Source organism: Macrobrachium rosenbergii, chromosome 55 (genome assembly GCF_040412425.1).
Source record: "Macrobrachium rosenbergii isolate ZJJX-2024 chromosome 55, ASM4041242v1, whole genome shotgun sequence".
NCBI lineage: Eukaryota > Metazoa > Arthropoda > Malacostraca > Decapoda > Palaemonidae > Macrobrachium > Macrobrachium rosenbergii.
In genome coordinates this window covers 36231821-36253230 of record NC_089795.1, presented here as the reverse complement: position 1 = coordinate 36253230, position 21410 = coordinate 36231821, and the positions used below count along the sequence as shown (strand labels likewise).

The 21410-nt window shown below is 38.2% G+C and overlaps 1 protein-coding gene across 6 annotated transcripts in view; it reads right to left on the bottom strand.

The window, feature by feature from the left end:
- The window catches only part of sip3 (septin interacting protein 3), a 315555-nt gene that overhangs the window by 56870 nt on the left and 237275 nt on the right, over positions 1-21410 (bottom strand). For 3 of the 6 annotated variants that reach the window (XM_067099897.1, XM_067099896.1, XM_067099899.1), the window contains one exon: positions 9038-9130. In XM_067099897.1, the coding sequence (XP_066955998.1) occupies positions 9038-9130 (93 nt within the window). Of the gene's footprint in view, positions 1-9037; positions 9131-14320; positions 14793-15038; positions 15163-21410 lie in introns of those variants that run through there. The other 3 variants (XM_067099901.1, XM_067099900.1, XM_067099895.1) reach the window with 3 other exon arrangements.

Below are 21410 nucleotides of genomic sequence, written 5' to 3'. Positions count from 1 at the left end.
ACACTTGATGTTTCACAAGGTCATTTTTGGGACCTCGTACTGCATAACTACCCCTGTCCTAATCCACCCATCATCAAGGTGGTTAAGAAATGGCCAACTTTGTGGTCAAGGGAGCACACTTTTCTTCCAGATAGCAGGTGACAGTCCCAACAGCATACACATGAACAAACGTACCACCAACATAAACCTTAGTATAATAAGTACCCACGGTTGAGAGAGAGCTATATGACTAAGACTGATTCACAGTGCAATTTTCCCTTTGCCCAAACCCAGAACAGCTGAATACCTTTTCTTTCCTCTTTGCTCTCATCATCAATAGGCCAACTGGCATATGACATTCTCATTAGTGTACATAGAAGGCTCAGCTAGTTCACCTAGCTGAGCAGAGGTATTAATTCCAATGCCATCCAAAATCAGTTTGATCTTAGCTCTGCACATCCATCTGCACTCTGAGAGATTTTACTCACACTTTTACCATTCAGTAAGTTTAACTTCATATACAAGGTTGTACTGAGAAAGGTGTATGAAGGGGCAAATGATCAAAGGTTACTAGGTTACTGTATTTGAATAAAAACAAATACGCCTAGTCTTAACAAAATTGTGAGTTCACTCAGTTTAGCCTGTTAACCATCACTAACAAAGGAAATCTATGGAAATTACCATAATCAATAGATTCAAATCAAACCACAGAACCAAATGTTCACATCAAGGGGCTGGCCAGAGGTATGTGCAGAATCCTTAAACATGGCAACCTTACAATAATACTGTAGATCCCCATTACTGGACTTGAATGATGTCATGGACTGTCTGCTGGGTAAAGTAAGATACTTTCCCCAATGAATTTGAGTAAGACAGTTAAGAGCAAGGTTTATTTAACCATGCATATGCAGGAAACCCAGAAATGAATGATACTTTGTAGCATGGTAAGCCATACTTTGAGAGGGCACTGCATCTTATGTATCTGTAACGCTAAACTGATAACTGTATTGCCTGTGTGGAAGAGGACTTAACTTAGTACATCCTTTGCAATTCCTGTGAAACTCACTCAATTTAATGAGGACTAGACCCTTCTCACATCTAAAAACAAAACCTTCTAGTCAGCCTTCTTATGTGGTCAGTGTATTGTTAAAAAATTAACAGTGCCTTTGTGAAAAAACAAATGTTATAGACTCAGTTTTTTTCTGGGGAATCAAGATGATCAAGCCTCTAAGGAAAGCCAATCATTTTTCATCATGGGTAAAATAAGTCGACAAACATTCATGTATGAACATTAGCTCTTGAACTCAATAGCTTTCACCAACTTAATCAGTTAGCCCCTTCAGCCTTACAAAGCAAAAAACAAACAAAATTTGTGTCAGGAGTAAAAATAGAAATAAATGTACTGTACTCAAATTTTAGCACAGTTGAGGTTTCCATATTATATAGTGTTACTCTTAACAGTTACTAGATACCAAAGTGGCAATTCTGGTTATTTTTCTACAGATATAGCAGAGTTTGCCAGTCAATGGTTTTCTAACATCTGTGCTAGGAAAAGAGATATAGGAAAAGCGGGAGTAATAAAAAAACAATACTTATTTCAGCAGCCATGAACAATCTTATTAATAAGATAATCCATAATCCCCTCTTAAAAGGATTTTGTTAATTTCGAGTCTCCATTAAATTCATAAGGGCTCATAAAACTATATGTTTGACTGCATCACTACTTCTCAACAATGTATCAGCCTTCATTATCATTTGACTGATCTTTCCTATGATTTAATACTAGGCTGTATTGCCACCATACCTTGTTGGGATCCTGTTCTATAATCACTTTTTGTTCTTCTAAACAAACAGATTTCTACCTGTTTACCTATAGTATCTGTTACTGTATTGCATTCATTCATAGTGACTCGGTAAACAACAAAATGTTTGTTAATACCCTTTAATTTATTTTCAATAACCTGAAAACTGAGCTTTTATAATCAGAGGTTAAGCTAAACAATAAATATGTCAAGCCACAACTAGACTAGGATATCAAAGAATTTCCAATAAAGCAGCAAACTGGGGATTACATGAAATTAAAGCAGTAGATATTGTATTACAGTATCATTTTCATTCCCAACACATTTCTTTCTATTGTTTATTAAAGTTTTATTAACTGTATTAAGGTTGAAGAGGCCAACTGATCATGTTGACATACACTATTGAACATTAGACCTAATATTTACACACACTGATACAGTATATGATTGAGGATTTTATAAACTTCACAATCAAGAGAAATTCATAATATTTCTTCCCCTTAAAGATGAGATATGGTCAAGCCAAATCAAGGCTGGAAGCGATAGTCATTCCTCAGATGTCTTGAAGATTTTGAGTTAGTTGGCAAACCTGTTTGGTTTACCAAAGCCATCACTTAGACACTATGGTCCAGAAACTGAATGACACTTAGTGCCAAAGGAAAAAATCATAATGCCCCTTGCAACCACAACATAAAATGAAATTTTCATATAAGTAACTTCCCTAGTAATTACATAGCTATTAGTTTCTTTTAACCAGCAGCTCAAAATTTTGAAGTTGTGGGTCACGCTAGTTTGTTTTGGTTATGGTCATGTGCCCCACCCACTTTCGGGTGTAAGAGAAGGTACAACATAGCAAAGAGCTTCAATTTGTTTCTGCCAGCTGTGGTTGAAGGACTGGTTGGCAGCAGCTCGAATTTTGGAATTTATACTTAGCTGGTTGTTTGCCTTATCTTCAATTGGTGAAGTGTTTATTTTCATAGCCTTTTGGCATAATTAAGATAGTGTTAGGCAAATTTTGATCATTGGTTGACGAGAGACTGCCTGTTTTTTGCACTTGTATTAGATTTTTCTAGGATGTCTGACACTAGTAGCTATAGTATTAGGTACTGCAGCAAAGGCTGCAATACTAGACTAACTAAGAATCTTGACTTCGCATATTGTTTTGTATTCTGTGTAGGGAACAACATGTTCCAGTAGATTTACGTTGTGAGGAGTGTAATGACTGATATTAAGAAGTGGAAGACTTTAGTGCACGTCTCAAGAAACTAGCTAGAGATAGGAGGAGGAGCTATGGCTAGGGGAATCAAGTAAAGCTTTAGCTAGTCAGGATTCATCCAAGGTCGGGATGCAAATTGCTCCTGTAATTTCTTCCGTTCCCATTCCATCTCCTCCACCTGTGCAACCTCTCCTTTACCTGGCTCTCACCTTTCCAACCCCAACACAATCACCAGTCTGGAGTTGAAAATCGACACTCGTTTCGAGTTGATTGTTCAATCGATCGCTAAATTGGCATCGTCGGTGAAAGTGCTAATGGACAAGTGAGTCAGAGCGCCCCGTGCAAGTGAGTGATAGTGGAGGAGGTGGCTGTTCAGCCCCCCATTTCTCCTAGGCCAAGGTCCCTGAAATACTCCCCAGCACCTGGGAGGAGTCAAACTGGCAGCCTAAGGGAGGTCGGTGGGGTCTGCCCCAGAGCAGTCGCCCCCTCGATTCAGTCTGTTGGCAAATCCCAGACTGCAAACAGATTTCAGTCCCAAGCGCGCAAGGCGCTATGCGGACAAGTCACGCCCACTGAAAAGGCAGTGAAGTTTGAGATTTCTTCCCCTGTTTCTTTAAGAAGAACAAGGATTCAGTGAGCCCATCGTGTAGTCATTGGGACAACCCGGAACAATTCTCTTCATCCCTGAGCAGTCGCCCCCTCGATTCAGTCTGTTGGCAAAATCTGACTGCAAATAGATTTCCAGTCTAGCGCGCAAAGGCGCTATATGGATAAGTCACGCCCACTGGAAAAGATGTGCAGTGAAGTTTGGAGATTTCTTCCTGTTCTTAAGAAGAACAAGGATTCAGTGAGCCCAGTCATTGGGACAACCTGAACAATTTTCTCTTCATCTTCTTGAATGGCGATCAGGTAATTTGGCGCCCGAAGCGCTTGTGGTGCAGAGAGATGTTCTTCGGGTCGAATAAAGAAGCGACTGCATCAGAGTTGCGACCCAGTGCCTTCATCTCCAATCGGCGTCTGAGCAGCCAGCAACCAGTGTCAGCCGAGCACCCAAGCTCCCATTTGCGGTTGAGTGCCCACTGGCGCCCATTCTCCAACAGGTTTCATCTCTGACTCCTGTCTCGACAGCGTCCCCCGAGTGCCCATTGGCGCCCGCTCCTCCACCGCTTCTTGTAGCGTCATCTCAGACGTTGTTCCTCCGCTCAGCTGGGCTGGATCCAGAACAAACTGGATAATATTCTCAGTTTGTTCAGAAAGGTTCCTCTGATGGCTCGGACGACAGAGGATTATCTTTCTCCCTGTCTCTTCTGAAGTAGTTGTTCCAGAACAAGATGCTCCTTTAAATCGGCATGCTCTGTGCTGTTGAGATTCCTGCAGTGACATCCTAGCTTCTTTTCACCAGCTACTCCCCTCCTTTCTGCTTCGACCTTCTTTATGAAGCCCCCTCAGTCAGCCCTCAGCCCTTGAAATTACTGATAATTCTTTCCTCTTCAGCTTTAAAAGAAGGCACTGGATGAAGTAGAAGGGTGGTTTCTGAGAAGAGGGAACAAGGCAAAGCAGTTTTTTGTTTCCCCTTCCAAGTGTCCAAGTCAAGACTAAAGAGGTTTTATGCGACCGAGGCTCCTTCCCGAGTCTGTCTCCTCTCAGGAGACTTCTCCGCATATTGACTTGGCCAGGAGATCATTTCTCCTCGGCCAAAATTATGTTCTCAAACCTCAGAACTGCGCACCTTCCAAAAATATTTTAAGGTGTTCGAAGTGATGACCTTCCTTGACTGGGCGGTGGGCGCTCTGGCACACTAACTTAGAGTGCTCTTTGCTACCTCAAGGAATCTTGTCGGATCTCTTGGGAGTACTTTCCTGTATTGACAGGGGCGTTCGCGATAGTACGCAGGAGTTAACCAGTCTGTACCCCATGGGTATTCTTAAGAAGAGGGAACTTTGGTGCTCCTTCACTTCGAAAGGTGTCACTCCATCTCAGAAACAGCCCTCCTATTCTCCCCCTTGGACAAGACATATCTTTTTCCACAGGCTATAGTACTGAACATTGCCTCTGACCTGCAGAAAAAGAACAATCAGGACCTGCTCTCCCAGTCTATGAGATGCCCAAAGGATTCTTTGACTCTTCCCCCCCAGATCTTTGTCTCCACTGCAACCTACTCCCTTTCGGAGCTCCAGTTCTAGATCCCAGACTAGAACAAGAACTTATACCCATTTCCCACAGCGTTCCACCAAGAAGTCCCCTTTTAAGTCTTACTCCAAGAAATGAAAACATAGTTCTCCGTACTCAGGTAGGAGCACGGCTCCTTCACTTTTGGGAACAATGGGAACAAAAGGGAGCGGAATCTTGGATAGTGTCTGTCCTGAAGGAGGGCTAAACTATCCCCTTTTTGAATAAACCTACTATCCCCTTTTTGAATAAACCTCCTCTAATCTGTGAGCCTGTCGAATTGACAGCTTACTCTCTAAGCTCAGAGAGATTTGCTGCTCTCTTGCTAGAGGTGGAGTCCCTTGTTCAGAAAGAGGTTATAGAGCTAGTAGAGGACATTCACTCTCTGGGATTCTACAACCGTCTCTTTGTGGTCCCCAAGTCATCAGGGGGCTGGAGACCTGTTTTGGATGTAAGTGCTCTAAATGTGTTTGTCAAAAAGACAACATTCAAGATGAAAACAAATCATTCAGTCCTTGCATCCATTCACCAGGGAGAATGGATGGTGTCCATCGACATGCAGGACGCGCACTTTCACATTCCAGTACATCCGACTTTGAGAAAGTACCTCAGGTTTGTGTTTCGGGGCAAGGTGTTCCAATTTCGGACTCTTGACCTCTCAACAAGCGCTGCTAGTGTTTCCAGAATTGGCTCCCCTAAGCGTTAAATGGCTTCATTTGATGGGGATAAAGATCTCCCAATATCTAGACGACTGACTGGCTGCTATGCTCCCGCTCGAAAGCTCAATGTACGGAGGACATTCGCACGACTCTTCTCTTGGTTCAAGAATTGGGCTTTCTCATCAATCGGGACAAGTCTTTCCTGCCGCCTTCTCAGGAGATTCCTTATTTAGGGATGATGATCAACTCTTGGGATTTCGGGTTTTTCCAGTCCCGAAGAGAATGAAAAGTGGAGGGAATCTGAATCTCTTTGCTTGGCCAATCAGTGGATGAGTCTTCTAGGTACCCTCTCATCCATGGAACAATTCGTCACTCTGGGAAGACCTCAACTGAGACCTCTCCAGTTCTCCCTCAGAGCGAGCTGGAACAGGGAAAGTTTCAGGACTTGTTCGTGTTCCCGATAGCAATGGAAATCAAGGAGGATCTTTGTTGGTGGAATTCCAGGAAGAGACTATCAGAAGGGAAATCTCTTCATCCTCTGAACCCCAACCTAGAGTTCTTTTCAGACGCGTTGAACCTAGGTTGGGGAGCTCTTTTGGGATTAAAAGAAGTGTCAGAGACCTGGTCTCAGGAACAGCAAAACTGGCACATCAACGTAAAAGAATTACAGGCGATATTTCTGGGACTACACTGCTTCGCTTCAGAAATCGGGGAGGACAGTGGTGAGTGTATTCAGGCAACACAACGGGCATCTAGCGTACATCAAGAAACAAGAAGGAACCACTCCCCTTCTCCCAAATGACAAGGGATCTTCTTCTTTAGTTACACCAGAATGACACTCAAGCAGTGACAACGTTTTATCCAGGGGAGACTCAACCTTCTCGCGGACGAATTGAGCCATCAAAGACAGATCCTTCCCACAGAATGGACATAAGACCCATTGGTTTGTCTGGATCTGTGGAAACTCTGGGGGAACCCATGATAGATTTGTTTGCGTCCTAAAAATCTCGGCTTCCTCTCTTCTGCTCACCAGTTTCCAGATCTGGCATGAGCGACCAATGCAATGTTGCAGGATTGGTCCAACAAGATATGTGCCTTTCCCCATTCAGTTTAGTGAGGCAAGTCATCAACAAATTCCAGTCATCAATACCTGTCCATGATCTTGATAGCCCCCTCTGGCCAGCAAAAAGAGTGGTTCCTGGACCTACTTTCAAAACTTCTTATGGACTTCCCGAGACTGCTGCCACAGAACAACAACTTCTCAGGCAACCTCACTTCCATCAGTTCTCCCACAACCTGTCTTCTCTGGCTAACAGGGTTCCAACTGTTAGCGAATGCTCCCGAAAGAAGGGCTTTTCAAGAGCAGCTGCAGACACACAGTGCAGTGTAAAGATAGTCTTGGGGATAATGTCTGACAAAATAGTCCATCTTCAGGTCCTGGTACCAGACAAGATAACGTGTCTCTTCTGAGACCTCCAGCAGAAATAGCAGACTTTCTTCTGTTCCTACACTCCACTAAAGGACTTTCCACCGCTACCATTCTACCATTAAAGGATACAGAGCTATGCTTAGCTCAGTTTTCCGCCATAAAGGAATGGATTTATCGTCAAACCAGGATTTGTCCAACCTTATTAAGTCCTTTGACGCAGCAAATCTTAAAGAAAAACAGCATTTGTCCTGGAACTTAGACGTGGTCCTTAAAAGTGGCTTTCAGTTCGTTTGAGCCCATGCAATCTATCTCTTTAAGGGATCTAACCAAGGAAAACTCTTTTCTGGTCACCTTGGCCACACTTCAAGAGGTGCAGTGAAATTCATGGCTGAATGAAACGCCAGTTTCTCTGAGAATGCAGTTTGTTCCTTTCCCTAGGCTTTCTATTCAGGCGATAAGCCATCAGATCCATGGCCTTGTTCATGATCAATTCCTTGTCCAAGATGTGAGATACATCTGAAGAAGAAAGAACTCTCTGTCCAGTAAGGGCCTTAAGTTTTATCTTCACAGAACAGACATTCATGGTACTTCAAGAAACCTTTGGTGTTCTGTAAATATCCCTCTAGACCCTTGTCTAAGAATTCCCTGGCATTTTTTCTGAGGAATCTGATTTCCGAAGCACATTCCTCGGTGAACAAAGACTCACTCTCCCCTTTCGAGGTAAAACCCCATGTTATCAGAGCAGTCTTTGACGTTTAAGTGCGATTTATCCCTCATGTCAATTGTGCAAGCGACGTTTTGGAAGTGCAAGTCGGTGTTTACATCGCATTATTTAAGGGATATTGAGACTACTTACGATCAATGCAGTACCTTGGGTCCATTTTACGCGGCTGGCGTAGTGTTGGGGAAAGAAACATAGAAAGTTATGTCCTTTCTTTAAACTCTTCGCCTTGCTTAAGGTGTTGAGTTTTGGGGAGCCTGGGATTACTATGTACTTGGAGTACCCTCCAATCTTATGGTTTACGGTTGGTTATTGGTGTTTTTAATTTGACTTTTGGTGGTTATGGTGACTATTCACTCTGGTTATTTTGTGTGATACTGCGCCCTGGGCAGGGCCATTTTGTTGTACTTTGCTAGCCCTCGGAAATTAGTCCATCGCTACAAAGCACTCACTGTAGTAGTAGGCCCTCAAGGCTTTACCGCCTTGCCTCTACTGGATACGATGAGCGCCAACCACAGGCAGTATCTACCTGTAGCAGCTCTGTTATCAGGTAAGGTTCAACAACAATGATTCAATGTTAGCAAATTTCTATTCTCAAACTCATTACTATTAATAATGCTTTGGGGTAGATATGTCCAATATTCCCACCTCCATTCAATGTGGGAATCAGCTATGTAGTTACTGGGTAAGTTACTTACATTTTTATAATAAAATAAAGTTTTATATATACTTATCCAGTAATTACATAATCGGGCCCACCCGCCTCCCCTCACTTGGACATAAGGGCATAAACAAATTGAAGCTCTTTGCTATGTTGTACCCTCTCTTACACCCGAAAGTGGGCGGGCACGTCACCATAACCAAAACAAACTAGCGTGACCCGCAATTTCAAAATTTTGAGCTGCCGGTTAAAAGAAACTAATAGCTATGTATTACTGGGTAAGTATATATAAAACTTTATTATAAAAATTTTACATTTCTCAAACAAAAATCTTAAGGTCCTTCAGTCCCATTACATGTACCACCAGACAATTGACAATGAAGATTAAATAAATACAGTACCTCAAATTCAGCTGCTCTCAGGGAACCAAAGAAGATTTTCTTGAGGAATTTCCCTAACAAGATAACCAGTGTGAATGCCAGGAGATATATAGCCTGAAGGAAAAGACAAATACATTAGCATCTTCAACAGGTTAATGATCTCAAAGAGTTAACTTACAGGATATCACATAATAACACTGTAAAATATTCATTGCATATATGAAGAGAGATCATGGAAAAACATTCATTACAAAAAACTAATGAAAATGGTATATAAAGCAGTCTCTGCATTTCCATACTGATCTAGCCTATACATTTAAGTAATTCAATGAGACCACCAGGTCAGATTTCAAGATACATCTATGGCTCACCATTAATATTTATTCTTGAATGAACACTGAAAATTGGAGGAAGATTAGGTTGAGATAATCAGATACCTATGTGGGTAGACACTAAAAGGAACAGATATAATCAAGCATTTTCTCTCCAGAGACTGATTCAGTGAAAACAATTACCAAATAGAAAAAATGCAACCAAATAAAATAAACATGGTCTTGAATATTCTATGAACCAAAAAAAATTGATGATCAAATTTGAAAAAACAGAACTCTAACATTTTCAAATACAACATACTTTGCAGTCCTGAGAGACTTAGGATTGTCCATATAAAACTTACCAAACTGTTTTTTGTTCTAGTCTATTTTTGTTATAAATATTTCAAGAATTTACACTGCCTATCTTCTTCCTTTTCTACTTACAAGTATTACAGCTACTATGTACATCATACCATTTTTCAACGGGCCCTTGGGACTGCTTTGTTCTCCTGAGTTTTCTCATTTTTTTGGTAAGACAATAATATAATATGAGGTACATATGTATAAATAGTACAAATCAACGTGATACTGCATTAAAAACAATATTGGAAAAGGAAGGTCTCAGAGAAAGACCATTTTAAGTCACAAAAAAATTGCAGTAGATACACATTATATATATTAAAAAATGATGTTCCAACTAAAAATGAAAACTACTTTTTGGTCTGACCTCCAGACAAATGTAAGTCAATCTTAAGCAAAAATGAAATCCATATTCAGGATATATGAAAAGTTACTGAATAAAAACAAAATAAGGTTATATTACATGACCAAAATAGTTTTACAGTGCACTTCTAGTCCCCTTACCTTATTACTATAATTGGAAAATCAAGGATAATGATTATATCTCAATGAAGGACATTCCAGGAGCTGGAATACTGAAAACTAAAACTTAATGCAATAAATAAGCAGCCTATAATTTTTTTAGCAATCTACTCAAATCAGACAACCAAGAGCTTATGCGGCCTCCTTTCACCGAATAGTCATAAATTATCCTAAAGGTTTTAGTAATATAGACTGTTTAATGATGTAGAGAGATGGAATGGACTACATAAAACCAGCAGGGCCCACAAAAAAATTAACAATGGATAATTCTCCTCCTTGAAAAACTGAAAATTCTACATTCTAGACAATCTAGGCCCGAAGGACTCATCAAACTGGTTAGCACTGAGTTTGTGACTACCACACGGTAGTTATCAGTGGAATTATGAAGCCAACTTGAACATTGGGAACAAGAGAATGGAAATGGCGTTGAATCGAAAGGTTCTCAAAGCAATGGCCAGTGCAAGGGTACAGAATATGAAAATTAATTTATAGGTAAAATTAAAAGGTTGAAGTGAATCCAGCTGGGAATAAAAGCTAAGTCACTAATATATGGAAATCCTATAGGAGGATATTACCCACAAAGAAGATGGTACTAAAGGTTCTCTGCAACATCCCTTTAGATCTTACCACACAGCTTTTTAACTTTTCAGTATCATTCCCTTTGGTCTCTTCTTACAAAGGTGTTAAAACTTTTTTTAACTTGACCTTCCTGCAATTCTCACTCATTTGAGAAAAAGAATCCTTAAGGCCAATCCTGTAAGTCTTCAGATCTGTCTAATAGTTCTCATCACATTGCTTTACAATACTAATTAAAACATTAAATTATACTCAACAAAGAATAGTATACAGAGAGCACCTTCACATCTCAAACACAAAGTGAAACAAACAACTCCTGAAAGAACTGCTCACAGAGGTACTTGAATCACTCTAATGTACCTAAAAATCCTGTAAGTCAATCACAATATATACACTATAAGGTTTCTAGTGAAGCAAAATCAGTTTTTGGGTAGAAAAAAATATAAATTTTTAATGTATTGTACAATGTTTTCAAGTAAAAACTATAAATGAGTCCCATACCCTTGGTATAACATTTCCTTCAGTTTCTAAGGTTCTAAGTGATCCTACTGAAGATATTTACTGCAAAACATATAGTATATAAAGTGAGGTGCCAAAAGCCTAAACATGTTTTGGTACAGTATATTAACTGGCTATATCGTATGGCAAAATCAACTAAAAACACACACTTTTTGATATGGCTCACCTAGCTAATCAGCATGCATAAAACACTCAACTGGTTTGCTGGATGAGAAGTTTTTTTTGGGAGGGTCCCTTTTAGATGTGAATTGTCACTCCACACATCCATCCACATCTGTGAACTTTTATTCACACTTTTGCCATTTAGTACAATTAAGTACATAAACACATCTGCGTTTAGTAAGGATATACTGTGGTTAGGAAAGGTGCAGATGATCAAGAAATTACAGTACTAGTATGATGCAGATTTAATAACTACGAGTTTATGAGTAAAGATCCCTCCCTTTCCACCCAACAATAATACAGGAGTGATTGGAAAAATGTCAGAGAAGGATAAGACATGAACTGAATTATATTAAAAGGAAATGCCTCTTAACTGTGAACCAAAATCAACAATGTTAATTATATACATAAATCCTAATATAGGTAATCCCTGGTTATTGGTGATCCAGTTTTACAGCGCTTGTCTAGCGACGACAATAACCGGATTTTTGACCCTGATATGTGCCGATACCCACTAATCGGTGCAGATAACCAAAGATCAGCACCGATACCCACCTAACAGAGGCGCCAATTCCCGCTATTCGTGCCGATAAGCACAGTTATTCGTCAATTTCCAATTATCTGCGATTTTCGGTTATCGTCACGCCATCGGAAACGGAACCCGTGCCGATAACCGAGGACTGCCTGTATAACTCTCCCTAACCCATGACACTACTTCCTACCTGGCCAGGAGGCTTTGTGCCTGTTGCAATAACCCCAACCCCCACCCTTCTTTACCTTTACTAAACTATGTATGTGGTAACAGGTAAATGTCATAATTATGAAAAAGATAGACAAATAGCAGCACAGCCTATCTGACTGAATAACATCTGAAAATAAAAAGTAATAAATATGGTGTGAGTCAAAAACCAGTTTATAGTTTTTGCATCATATCAGTAAGTCATTTAGAAGAAAATTGTTGCAACTGAAGAGTTGGAAAATTAAAAAATGTCATTAATTACATACAGTAGTGCAATGCCAAATGTGTACCTATTTGTCTAGCGATATGAAACAATTTTTCCACTGTTACACTTGTGTTTTCATTTTTGAGTACTGTACTGTACTGTATTACACACCAATTTCTTGTTGCTATCCTCACCATTTGTTTTGTTCTTCCCATGACAAAAACATTGGTTTCCCAGTGGTTACTAGTCTAGCACATTATAAAAAAAAAGTGGAAAATCAAAGGCTAGCATAAGCTACATGTTCTTTTAGAAAAATTGGTCATAAAATTAGGAACTCTGCCCATTTTGCAACCTACCTCTACCTAACCTATAATTGCAATACCAGGCTTGCTTAACATGAGATGTGAATCTGCCAGCTTGTAGTACGATACATTCCTAAACAAAATCTCTACTAATCACATCAGGCATAGGAAACGTTTTGAAAGTTAGGCTACTCAAACCTGGCCTACCCCAACTTCAGTTAGGAGAGGCTAAATTTCTTATACTGTTTTACATGCAACTGAATACTACTTAAGGTTTTTTATATTGATTTTTGTAACTAGCTCAGTTACTGTAACAAATGTATAACAGGGATCTTTATGATGCAAAGATTATACCTCTTGCCTGTTAAACATAGCACCATATGTTATGGAGTACTTTTCAAGATGTAGTGTAGTCTAATGCTACTCTCTATCTATCTACATTGCAATGACAACCACCAATGTCAATGATGAATGTTTTTTATTCAAATGCTTTTGTTACATAATCAATTATATGAGTCACTTTGTTTTGTATGCTAGGTGGCATAACTGTTGTGCACGTAAATACCTTGGATCTGTTGCATTTGATTTTTTCAGGATGTTTTTAGTCTCTCTTTTACCGTGAAACTAAGTTTTGTGGTGATTGTTGGTTTGTTCTGTCAGGAACATTTAAATGACAATGCTAATAAAACTGGGTATGATCATTTTGTGTATTTTAACCATTGTAGTGTAACTGGAGGAACTCCATACTATTTTAGGTTTAATTATGGGATTTAATATGTTGTACTGTTATTTCACCACCTGAAAACTCCGATCATTACTTAAATGTTTTTCATAGTATCTGATATATTTCAAATTATTTTTCACAGCAATACTTGTCTGCCAAGATTTAACTCATCCCCCAAACTCCATCTAACACTGTCTATCAGGATCTGTGGCATATGATGATAGAGGTGATGTTACATAATTTTTATGATGCCATTGGAAGAATGTATCTTGCATATACCAATGCCAAGTAAAGAACAGGTAAAACAGGGGATCTAAATTAGACAGGTGAGGGCAGGGCAGTCTACATTAGGTTAGAGAGCATCCCTGTATTTTATTCTTTGCCTTATGATGCTCGAAGTCAGTTAAGGGCAGGGAGGTTACAAGGAGGTGGTGAAGTCCCTATCCAGATAAAAAAAACCCAATCCTTGGTTATGGTTGGTTAGGTTAAACTGCATTTTTATATGTCACTAACTATTCGCCACAACATAACCCCAGAGCCAACAGGCTAACCTAGGTTTCCAAATGGAAGGCCCATGGTTGTTAAAACATAAAAAGGGATGTGTTTCATGGGTTAACTATGAGCTTTCTACAAAAATGAAAATCAAATTCAACAAAATAACACGAAAAACTAAGGCCTACTGGAAAAACTAAATTTTAAAACACGCTCGATTAGCCTATGGGATAGGCTACTCTTAAAATTTTACCACTAGCCCAGGCTTTGTCCCTCCTATTTGTACTTCCTGAATTATGTCAGGAATATGAAACTAAGTAAGCGGAAATTGTCACAGCCTTAAGGAAATAAAACTGGCGAGTAAAAAGACTGAAATATCAAACACCTACAGCCATGCTCGGATTGGATTTAGTGATGTAGACGACGGAAGGATAAAACTGCTTTTTTTGGTAATAGGCGTTACCAATCACAGCAGCAGTTAGGGCAAAAGACGCCATGGTCAAAGCCCCTACGGGCATTGGTGCCGGCATTATGACTGCCTTTGTCCTTGCACACACACTTTCTTAACGTCAACGTTTCACTTTCGTATTCCGTCTCTTAAGACCCTTCAACAACCATCAGCTGACGACAACCCAAACAACTACTGTCATTTGGGCAGTACATCTTACCCCTGTAATAATTCATTCAAGTGCACTGATAAAATCTGATTTTAATATGACAAATTTTTCTAACAAATGAAAGTTACTAGATCGTGAAAAAGTCTTTCAAAAAGAATATCCATGCGAAAAGATAAGTGCTTGCACCTTTTCGTAAAGTTGAGTTACCATTGTATAGGAACCGCTAACTGTCTCCCGCTCATTGGACTAGACGTGACCGGGAAATATGAAAAATAATTTGTAAATTCTTATAAATCTTTTCTCATCTGTTGCTCATCTGATACATAGTTGCACGGTAGGTTATATTAATCTCATGGAGCTCAAAATACTCAAAAAACAAAAAGGGATTACTACTATTCCATGAAAAAATTGCTAAATTTAAACATGCAAAACGATAGGAAATATGCACCAACAAAATTAATATACTGCTGTATTGTCAATCATACCGTACCCTTTAACGAGACAAAATATTAATTTCTGCTGAAAGATAGCTGTGTTGAAGAAATGACGTCGTAGAAACCTCTTGAACATACGGACTAGCGCCACGTATCCTTAAGAATTGTGATAACCGAGGCGTAATATGTATTCAAACTCCGTGCTCTGTGCTAGGGAAGAAATATTTTTCTCCGATTTGTTATCACTGCCTTCGAATGTTAGAATTCCATGTAGACAACTTCACATAGAAAAGTCTGTCTATATTTTAGTATAATTTATAAAATATTAAAATGAAATCATTACGTGCTGCGCCAAGAGCAAGAGCTCACGCTGGTATAAGGCCAGCTCAGTCTACAATAACAAATCTTGAATTCTGTTGAGACTAGTTTGTTTAGACACCGGGATGTGAAGATAATTATAAAATCCGCCAAGGATGGAGTCGAAGTGAAAGAGAGGAGTTGATAAACAAATATAGTATATTCTCATAAATGTGATATGACTGGGTGTGATGAATATATAAATGGATAATAGTTTACATGAGGTTGGAGGCTATTGTTATGGCAGTAAAGGAAACTTCGCCACGGAAAAGGGGACACACGGTTACGAAAAAGTAAACTGCATGGGTGTAGCTCACCGTGCAATATGTCTGTGACGGATCCTACGTGATAGTGTTACAAATGCCATGAGTTGGGACATAAAACGAAAGTTATGGGCCACATCTTACTCAGTGCCATTAAAATTGTGATTTACTGAATATTTCTAATCAAATGCGGTCAAACTGTTCAATAAGAGAACACATTTAAAGCACTCCACTGGATATGTTATTGCTAACAGAAACCTGGCTAAGAAATATAAATAAAATAAACGGCAAGAAACCGTAATCTACATTAGCTGTAACTAAACGTATCGGCATAGATAAGTGTAGGCTAATTAAACCAAGAGGTAGATCAAATATATTGGAAGAAGGACCTAGAAGCACATCAGGCCCAAATTTTTCACTTGTTTGTTCCAAGAATTAGAATTGGAAGCTTTGTGAGATTAAAGAAAGATTACAGACGTATTCGTTGAAGAAGGACTATGACACTGGAAAGTAAGCTTTGCATGAATACTGTGAACTCTAACCGACAAAAAAGAAAAAAAAAGGTGGGGGCGTTCTTTCGATGGGCCTTATAGGGGCCACATGGACTGCTGCAAATTCAGATGTTGATTAGAAATTGGTTTGTAAGAATAAAAAGTTGAAATATTTGAAACTGCCAACTTTATGAGAACCAAATAAATGCAATCCTTGAAGATCATCAACAAATATTAGTACGGATGTCGGGATAATGTAAGTGGTTGCTCAAGAAGATGTTTGGTATAAGCCTATATTTATTTACTTCCTTACAGTAGGCTTCTTATCTGGCCCAACTCCACCGAAGGAGCTCTGTGGGGACCCGTATACTTATTTGTTTTATACGCAATTGTGCAGAAATATTCGGTGTATTAAAGGGGCTATTACAGGTGAACAAATAGTTCAGAAAGTTTTAAATCGGTTTGGTCACACTGAAAGAATGGAAAAGGGTGCATTGGTGAGACAGAACACTTGGAAGAAAAGAAGGAGACTTGAAAAGTACTGGGTTGAATAAGTAAAAAGTTCTTATTGTTGGGGAAGTTTGAACGACTGATTGTGTTCAGCCAGTTTAGTCACATCATTGGCTATTAACTCAGGTATTCAGGAAACATGCGAGTGCAGACCAGATGCAGGTACTCGTATATCACATATTAAAAGGGCAATCGACACGATGCTGGCTTGGTCGTTCCCTGTATACGTACATAATTCCAATTGAATTCTTAGCTCTGTCTAACAGTCTCCTTTACATAAAAATTATATTAAAAAAAGAACAGTGGCGCACAATCGGTCGATAGCTGTAAAAACCTAAAATAAAAAACACTAAAACTATTTTCATGATAAAGCGAAAGTGTTCGTTTTATACTTCAGGGAGAGAGGGAAATGCGTTTCCTCCCAATGGATAAGTACAATTAGAAAGTAGCCTTGATAAAACCAGGAATTATCTGTAAATCGTTGTTTGCAAAAAAGGTTCAACGTTTGGTAAATGACCAATGTGGAGAGCAAATAGTTACTATCAGTCTACTGATATGATTCTTGCTTCCTTACTATCTCATGTGATAAGGTGCCCTTCGCTGGCACATGTAATGTAACTTAATACTCTCTCCTGTTTTCATCCATCTTCAAGAGTTTTATATATGTTACGGTGATGATCAAAATAATTAAAGAGTCTTAATTTTATTAATTGGATATTCATGTCTATACCATACGTTCACTTTCATAGGTAAATTTAGTTCAATATTTACAAAAAATAATATTGAAAAATTCCCGACTGCAGTCCAAGACGTCTTGGTGTGGGTGTTTCCCACCCAGAAACTCTACCCAATCCTTGCCTGTCACTTAAATTTTGAATGGTTCGTTCAATATATTTTGATTTTGACCGTATTTTACCGAAATATCAAGGAAGTCTCCTTGCTTTGAGGTAGGATTCTTAGGCAGCCGTCACAACGTCCCTCGAAGGAAGATTTTTTAGAGCAAAGAATAACTGTAGCAACAATATATTTTAAAATGTAACAATTTAGCATGGGGGGTAGGGAGAATAAGGGTCTTGAGCCCTGTAAACGGCCCCCCTCACTCACCTAAATCATTTGCCGCCTACGCATGCACAGCAGCAACGAGCTTGCTATACCGCTGGTCGTCCGATCAGCGAAGTACCGTAAAGTTGAGTCTGGTTGGGACTTGATGCGTGATCCACATGAAATTCCAATAGGTGCATATGCCCTTTTAGCACCCATGGACCAGGACATGGGAATCTCATCCTTAAATATTTGCTGAAAACAAGAAAGCTAACACTAAGCGCACACACACAATATATATATATATATATATATATATATATATATATATATATATATATATATATATATATATATATAGATAGATAGATAGATAGATAGATGTGTGTGTGTGCGCGTTAACAATGTATATATTATTTTAGGTCTGCCGTCACCATAGTCATGAAATACGCAATGAAAATCTTGAACAGAAACAGAAGTAATGTATACAACGAATGAGTAACAATGAAAATGAAGGCATTTGTGTTACTGATATTTGAAAAAAGTCCTTCTGCGTATAAGAGTAAAAATAAAAACAATGAGAAAAGGAAACTTGCCATGAAAACTTTGTCAGTCACTGCAGTGGTGCATGATTTGCACTTTATCTGCGTTGAAAAGGCTACCATCTTCGACATCATAAACGTCAATTTGACACTAAGTTCCTGTTATACATGAGAAGCCGCCAAGAAAGTTAACTGTTCATCTACGACCTTCTATGAAAAATCTTCATCTTGGGACACAGCGTACTCAGTCAGTCAATATCCCTCGAGCCCCTTAAATCAAGAGATAAGTTCTCGAGGTCAGTCAGCATCACTTTAACACATCTGCAATGCCAAGTAAGAGCTCTGTTTCTATGCATGTGTGTCCCGTGGTCAGGGCGGCAATGTGTGTTTGTTTTAGTGTTTGTATATATATATATATATATATATATATATATATATATATATATATATATATATATATATATATATATATATATATATATATATATATGCGTATATATCTTTGCATGTGTGTGTAAATTGCCAGCAGTTTAATCAAGAATTCGCTGAATGAGAGACGACTGCACACTGCTACTATCTGTAATTATTCTTTTTTTCTTAAATTCCGGTAGGCACTCCTCATTTCCGGGCTCGAAGTTCGTAAAAAAAGAAGACTGTCATTTTGAAGTAATTTCTTTTATGCTTCGGACTGTACTTCTTCAATGATCATGGTAGACCGAGAATTTACATAATTTCACAACCAACGTTATACTTTAAATTCGTAAACTGTTGTTTAAGATATTACATTTGAGTCGTGGAAATACTGTTGTTATGTAAAAATTTCAAAACTTGTCAAAGGTGAAAAGAGCTCAACTACCTATCTAAAAAGCAGGTGTTAAATAAAGTAACAAATATGAGTACTCACCCATACAGATAAATATTAAGTACCTCGTAAATCCATAATCACATGTGATAAGATATAAACCGTTACACTGCAGCTGTACCACATGGAGAAATGAAACGGCACAAATCTGACTGGTTTCGTCTTGAGTTTCTGCGGCATAGCCTATTCAAGAGAGTTGATACAGTGTTTGTCCTCTGAAAATGTTTTAAAAACTAAATGTGAAATCGACCTGGATTTATATCCTGAATTCCATTATTCCCTGTTATACATCAGGGAACGTGCGTGCACACGAACATACACACACACACAATATATATATATATATATATATATATATATATATATATATATATATATATATATATATATATATATATATATATATATATATATATTTTGATATAATTTATTGTATATGATTTGCCGACGGCGTTTTAGCAATATCTACTTCATTATCATGGCTACAATGACACAATATATTTCAATTATAAAAAGAACATCACAACTCTTCTTACTGCTTAACGGTTCTGCTGTTTTGTTTACTTATTCTCTGTTTCAATTTTTTTTTATGTTTTGTCACCATTTATCCTTGTTTTGGGTGGGTTTTGTTTTCCCTTGTTTCAGTGAAAAAAAAAAAAAAATTTTCCTGATTTGATGGGACGGTTTTTTATAACCAAAATACATTGTCATTGCTACCTTGATAATGTAATGGATTTTGAGATACGCCGACGGCTACAATAACCTATGTCATATGTTCGTGAGCCTTTCCTTCTACCCTTGTTGTCCTTATATTAGGCCTCTGCCTTCATCGTCGTTCTATATATATATATATATATATATATATATATATATATATATATATATATATATATATATATATATATATATATATATATATATATATATATACATATGTATATATATACATATATATATATATATATATATATATATATATATATATATATATATATATATATATATATGTGTATAACCATCATAATACAAAAGCAGACATACCATAAAAATCACAAATCCGGCTCAGTCACGCTAAGGAAAAGAGGATTATCTTCAACAGACATATTATTTTAGGTAATGAGGACACATCTTGAGCTAAGAAGGATCACGAGGCCGTCACAACTCTGGAGAGAGAGAGAGAGAGAGAGAGAGAGAAAGGTGGGGGGGGGGCATATATCTGCTTTCCTTTCACCTGTATGACGTGGGATGTCAGAGTTATGATGGGAGATTTTTCTTTTTTGATCAAGGTCGAATTTTTCATCTTTCTGAAGGAATGTATTTTTATAAGGAATGATCTACTGTAAGCCTATTTTCAAGTCTGACGCACGAACGAGATTCCCATTGGCTTCTGTCAAAAATGTTTATTAAAAATGAAGTAAAGTCAGTGCCTTGAAATTATGCTACGTAAGTTTTCACATTTTCACAGATAAAAAAAAATCACGACCAACAGACATTATCCACTATGTACTAATGCTGTCAAGGAGACATCAAATAGGTTAATAGTGTACCATGAAAGATTTACACGAACATTCCTTAGGCACAGAAAACGATTTTAATCCCACGTTCTCTAATCTCAAGTGTTAAAAGAAAACGGCTATCAACTTCTGTTCATCGATGGATTACAGTTTACTTTTAATATTATCCACCACACAATGAGATTACCAGACATAATTAAAAGTATAATGATGTCACATATAATTACATATAAAATTTGCAGCCGTCAATTTTTGCGTTATCATAACAACAGGCTTTTTTTTCCCGGTACATGATACGCAACACATCATCACTTCACCCACAGCCCAATACACAAACACAACATTCCAATACCCTAACCTACTCGTCTTTAAATAACTTCAGGAGTGTAGGGGTCGGTGCTGACATAAGGCCATCATTTCACGTAGACTATATTAATCGCTTGCCAACAGGCGAATTCCTCGAGCCTGTGTTAAGCATGCGAAATATTGACAACAGTTGAAGCTCAGCACACAACACCTTTCCGAAATATTTTGCCCATTACGGTACTATTATTACAAGTTTGTATGCCTGAATTTTACATGTATGTCTGCTGGTACTATGCTAATTAAAAAACTGTTAAGCAATAGTTCACCCCGCTTCATTCGAGCGTTAGAGCTTGCTTAAACCTTTCATCGAACTGTAGACAAGAAAAATTACGTAGGCTATCAGTTACAAAATAAACTAAAAATATTGACAGCAAATATTGATAAAAGACTAAACTTAAACATTATTTTATTCAAATGACGGGGCGTGTTCTTGCGAAAGTAAAAAGCTCTCTTCAGACTGTGAAGGTTTCATAGATAACTGA